Here is a 5,923-nt window from a genome sequence, read left to right on the forward strand (position 1 = left end):
GCCTGTAAGTGACAGTGAAACTGCAGCAGAAAATGGATCAGGTCCCGCTGTGTGCGGGCACATAGCCAGCCTCCTCGGCACACTCCTATGATGGACTACAGTATTACATGCCAATTCGGCCACTGCTGGCATGTAAAAGCACCTGCCCACTGGTAAGATCCTAGGTGTCAGATGCTTGTGGGAGGCACCAGCCTAAACAAATTACTTCTGGGAGCGCATGTGTAGTAGAATCGTCAGGCGCATTTATTACTGGGAATTGAAAGACTGAGCAGAGCGGTGCACATGACCGCAATGTACATGCACTGCTTGTACCCACATTGCGAAACTGAATGGAAAAACAGACTCCATGGGGGACATGCAGAGGGAAAATTTAGGAGAGAAAAAAAAAACGGTGTATATAAGTAATTTATTGATTCTCATAAATGGATGACGTTTAGTGCCAGATGCTGGATTCAGTTTTTCCTTTAAGGGTGTATTTATAAAACATTCGCAGAGCTGTTCGCACTGCAAATGTGTAAGTTTTAGATTCGCATGACATTATGACCACTAGATGGAGCCAAAATCCCCATGCTCCTCAGCTCCATCTGGTGGCCAGAATGTGATGTGCATCCAAAGTGCTGACATTTGCTGAGCGAACAGCTCTGCAAACATTCTATAAATTCCCCCTATAACAATAGTGTCAGCTTAAAAATAAATAGAAAACGTTGATTCCTCCCATAATCCCACACAGCTCGTTCAGATAACCTTATTTTAATAAAATGGCCCCGTTCGCCCCTGCAAAGTTCTGCAGAGCAGACTTCTAAGAGACTCAGCTGAAGATGACAGCTTGTCAGGGGGGAAAAACAGCATTAACAGATAATCTGTGGTTTGTGTTTTTAATATGATTTGTCTGCTGCCCGTTCCTCCCTGTACTTTCCATCTTCACCTCCAATGCCTTTGTAATAAACAAAACACGACGCGTACCTAAAACCTGCTGCAAAATAAAGAGGTGTCGTATCCCTACTGCAAAGTATAGGCAACCATCTATTTCAAAAACACCCCTCAATAATTGACAGGGGTGCCCCAACTGCAGCATGAATGGTCTCAGTGATTGACAGGGGTGCCCCAAATGCAGTCTGAATGATCTCGGTGATTGACAGGGGTGCCCCAACTGCAGTCTGAATGATGTCAGTGATTGACAGGGGTGCCCCAACTGCAGTCTGAATGATCTCAGTGATTGACAGGGGTGCCCCAAATGCAGTCTGAATGAGCTCGGTGATTGACAGCGGTGCCCCAACTGCAGCATGAATGATCTCAGTGATTGACAGGGGTGCCCCAACTGCAGTCTGAATGATCTCAGTGATTGACAGGGGTGCCCCAAATGCAGTCTGAATGATCTCGGTGATTGACAGGGGTGCCCCAACTGCAGTCTGAATGATGTCAGTGATTGACAGGGGTGCCCCAACTGCAGTCTGAATGATCTCAGTGATTGACAGGGGTGCCCCAAATGCAGTCTGAATGATCTCGGTGATTGACAGGGGTGCCCCAACTGCAGTCTGAATGATCTCAGTGATTGACAGGGGTGCCCCAAATGCAGTCTGAATGAGCTCGGTGATTGACAGCGGTGCCCCAACTGCAGCATGAATGATCTCAGTGATTGACAGGGGTGCCCCAACTGCAGTCTGAATGATCTCAGTGATTGACAGGGGTGCCCCAACTGCAGCATGAATGATCTCAGTGATTGACAGGGGTGCCCCAACTGCAGCATGAATGATGTCAGTGATTGACAGCGGTGCCCCAAATGCAGTCTGAATGATCTCAGTGATGGACTACAATCACATGTTTAGTTTACTCATCTGTATTGAGCTTGTAGTCCTTCACGGGAGCGAACTTGGAGCGGTGACTACTTTACAACACACATAGGGACCATGGGGAACAAAAGTAGCCCCCCTCTAGAAGGAAGGACAGTGTCAGCACCAATTCAGAGATGATTGGAGGATCTACAGCCTAGTGATACACAAATAAGAGACATTGTTATCAATAGTTACGGTAGTTAAATGTATTTTTAAGATTCAACTCCTGAGTTTAGTGTCACTTCAACATATGTTGAACTGGCCAGTTATTGTCTCCATTGACAGACAGGGTGACAACAGAGAAGCACAACTGAGAGGCAGGACCACAGCACACCTACGTGAGCTCATGTATAAAGTGGTGCACCTAGACTCAGCCATTCTAACAATACGGCCTTAGAGCAAAATGGAAGTATGGAAAAGCACGAGCAGGAGAAAGGACACTTTCAGAGCACTGAAATCTAGGAAGTCACAGATATCCAGACACAGAAGCACAACTGAGAGACAGGACCAGAGCGTTGTCACCCTATAACAGGAAGTGCCTGAACAAGGACCTTCATGGCAGGATCCTCAGGGATTCTTTTATTGGAAGCTGCAGAACCAAACGCACTGAACGTTGCTCTTGAAACGCTATTATTACCATGTTATTGATTTCATGAGATTTTAGTGATTGGGTTTAGGTGTGATTTAAGGTCAGACGTTCGCTGCGTAGGTGTAACACGAGGGCGGCTGGCTTGTTGTGGGACAGCTGGAGGCTTGCCGAAGATTACAAACTACCAGCAGATTACAGGCGAAGAAGCCGCTGAAAACACACCAACCGATTACAGGGTTTAGCTATGTCTGAAATGTGGAAGTGCCGGAAAATCACAGAAAGATTCTTCGCCAAAACAAGAAAACAACATGGTCAAGAGAGGATTGGAAGATCTATTATGAAGGACGCACCATATATACTGGAAAATGAGCCGGTGCTATGGAGGGGACACTTCCCGCGCAAGATAACCAGTCGCCATCTAATGGGCATGTTTACAAAGCACTGAACCCGACATTCACCAAGCATTCACTGCAGGCGAATCTTCCTGGGCATGACAGTGATTGATCCACCACCAGGTGAAAGTCACCCGCGCTGCTTTGAAAATATGCCGTTCAGATGATAGAATTTAAATGTCGCTCACAACTGACATTTCAATGTTTAGATGTCGCGGGGTTAAGCCGGGGCTCGCACCTTCGCGTATAGTGTGCACTAGGGATGCACCGATACCGGAGCTTCCGCTCGCATGAAGCTGGCTTCCCGGGCAATCAGGAAGTCGGGTGGCAGATAATGATATGTCGCCTGGCTTCCTGATTGTCCAGGAAGCCGGCTCCATGTTGTTTGGCTGACTCGATTGTGATTGGCCGGGAAAACCGTTTCCTAGGCAATCAGCATCAATCCGGCTTCTTGGCCAATCAGGAAGCAGGGAGGCAAGTAATGGCATGCTCCCGTCTTCCTAATTGGCTGGGAAGCTGGCTTTCCAGTCAATCAACATTGGCCAATCAGGAAGCTCGAGGAGGGTCATTACTCGCCACCCTGCTTCCTGATTGCATGTTCCCCTACGGCACTGCCAATCAGAGGAAAACTTGCTCTGACCAGAAGTTCCGGTATTGGGGAAGGTATCGGAGCGTTTGGGCGAGTACGAGTACTCTCCCAAATACTCAGTATCGGCACATACATTTGGCGTCACCCCCTATGAAAAGTCCAGCACGCGGTCATGGACCAAGAGCCCGACAGTGTCAGCAGAGAGGAGGGGACCCGGCGGCATACCTCATCCCGCAGGATGAACGGCCCCTCCTCTCTCTGCCTGCGTCCATGATCTAGATGGCCGCCGACAGGCGTCAATAAGATGGCCGCGCATGCGTGATGACGTCACCCCTTCTCCGCTCCGGGTGACACCCAGCCTCGGGACGCCCCTGCCTGCCAGCATTATGATGCTACATGGCCTCCAGGGCCGTGTAGAGAAGTTTGTAGTGTGCGGCCCATTACACTGACTGGCATGGGTGGCAAAGTCACCTAAGCAGGTAAATGCAGCGTGGGCCGGAGTAGGGGGCGGGTCAGTTAGTTCAACTCTTTTGTGAAAAGGTGGACTATCCCTTGAAATTATGAGCAAAGTCGTCTCCGCGTACCTTCCACATATGAACATCCTTGGCAGGGCTTTGCCTCCCTTTTGTCGTCTGTCGGTGAGATGTCCTCTGGTGGCCAACGCAGCTCTCCGCTCTCCACGTCCCCCGACTCCATGGGCTCCACCACGATGGACGGTAACCTCTTGGTCAGCTTGGGATGTTTATCATGGGAGTCTGGAAAGATCTGTGGAGAGAGAGAGAGAGAGAGACTCAATGAGGGCGCCGAGGTTATCAGTAAGGCACGCAAAACTAATATAAAGAGTCCCTGTCACCTCTTTTGTAACATGCACTCCAGAGACGGCTGCACGGTTTCCTGATGGTGACAACAATTGATGCCACCATTGTTTTGTAAGATCTAAAAAACACATGTGGTCAATCTACTTACAGTCAAGCTTTCAGGGGGGTACAGATTCAGCAGTTAACCCTTGCAGTGGGGCTACTCCTTTTGAAAATCATGGAGTTCCTCTTTAAAGGGGTCTATTTATAACCAAGTTTCTGACCCATTCGCCCTACAAATCTTTCTAAATGTTCTTCCTGGGCCAGTAGATGCTAAAATGAATGTTCTTCGATATATTGTCTATTTATGTCGAATGTAGGTAATGAAATACTGCATTTTGGCCACTAGATGGAGCTGAGCAGCATAGGAAATAAGTATTCTGATTGGGATTACATAGACACAAAAACAGAGTTTTTGTTAATCTAGGTCGAATGTAGGTAATGTAAAACTGCATTTTGGCCACTAGATGGCACTCACTCGGGGACAAATGAACTAAGCATTGTGATTGGGTTTACATAGACGCAAAAACGAATGTTCTATTTAGATCAAATGTATGTAAAGTAATCCTGCATTTTAGCCACTAGATGGAGCTGAGGAGCGTCAGAAATAAGCATTTTGATTGAGTTTACATAGAGGCAAAAAGAAACGTTCTTAGATTTTTTTCTATTTAGGTCAAATGTATGTAATGTAATGCTGTATTTTGGCCACTAGATGGAGCCCGGGAGCATCACAACTAAGCACTGTGATTGGGTTTAGAGAGATGCAAAAATAAATGTTCGTAATGTCATATATTTTCTATTTAAGTCGAATGTATGCAATGTAATGCTTCATTTTGGCCACTAGAAGGAGGTGGGAAGCATAGCAAATAAGTATTGTGACTGGGTTTACATAGACACAAAAACGAATGTTCTTAAGATATATTTTCTATTTAAGTCGAATATATGTAATATAATACTGCATTTTGTCCACTGGATGGCGCTGATGAGCATAGGAAATAAGCATTGTGATTGGGTTTACATAGACTTCCACTGTACTTTCACAGACAGAGGCTGCAGTCCTCTGTGTGTGTTGAGCCTGGATGCAATGGGCCACCATACATGTTTTAGCCATTGACCAATTGCCCTTGCTGCCTGACATTGCCCTTTATTCTGTGAAAGGTTCTCTTTAACAAAACCTCTCCCTGGAACAAGTCACCTACCTGCACGGGGTGTCCTTCGGCAGCCGTCGCAACGCTCAGCTTGAATTCCTCCATCGGGGCTGGCTCGCATGTATTCATCACTTCTGTCATTCTGCGGAGAAGGAGAACAATGAGCGAGTTATGTTTTCAAGAAGACCAAAAAAAAGACAATGGCTCCGCAATACTGCGCTACTGCCAATTTCACCTCTTAGACCAGCATGCCTCCATGAATGACCCCCGCCCCCCCTTCCCCCCATTGCATAAGAAAAGAACATGCATTCTGTACATTGCTGAGATTTCTCAATCAATCCTCAGACTCAGGCAGCAGGTTAAAGGTAAACTGCCGCGCTCCTGCGCCACTGGTGACAAAATCTATAACCAGAGGTTACTTCAAGTGAGAGCCGCTCGCTCGTCTATATGATCAGCGGATCCGGAGATGGGGGGCAGCTGAAGTTTTGTGCAAATCCTGATTTGTTCTGCTGACCA

At 47.2% G+C, this 5,923-nt stretch overlaps 1 protein-coding gene across 1 annotated transcript in view; it reads right to left on the reverse strand.

Moving 5' to 3' along the window:
• Window positions 1–5,574, reverse strand: part of LOC108790755 (protein LBH) — an 11,532-nt gene extending 5,958 nt beyond the window's left edge. Inside the window, exons 1-2 of the mRNA XM_018561093.1 lie at window positions 5,459–5,574; window positions 3,987–4,167 (exon numbers count right to left, since the gene is read on the reverse strand). Coding sequence (XP_018416595.1) covers window positions 3,987–4,167; window positions 5,459–5,548 — 271 coding nt within the window. The 5' untranslated portion in view covers window positions 5,549–5,574. The remainder of the gene's footprint in view (window positions 1–3,986; window positions 4,168–5,458) is intronic.
• Window positions 5,575–5,923: the final 349 nt, after the last annotated feature.

Source organism: Nanorana parkeri, unplaced genomic scaffold (genome assembly GCF_000935625.1).
Source record: "Nanorana parkeri isolate BGI_ZX_2015 unplaced genomic scaffold, ASM93562v1 scaffold499, whole genome shotgun sequence".
Taxonomy (NCBI): Eukaryota; Metazoa; Chordata; class Amphibia; order Anura; family Dicroglossidae; genus Nanorana; species Nanorana parkeri.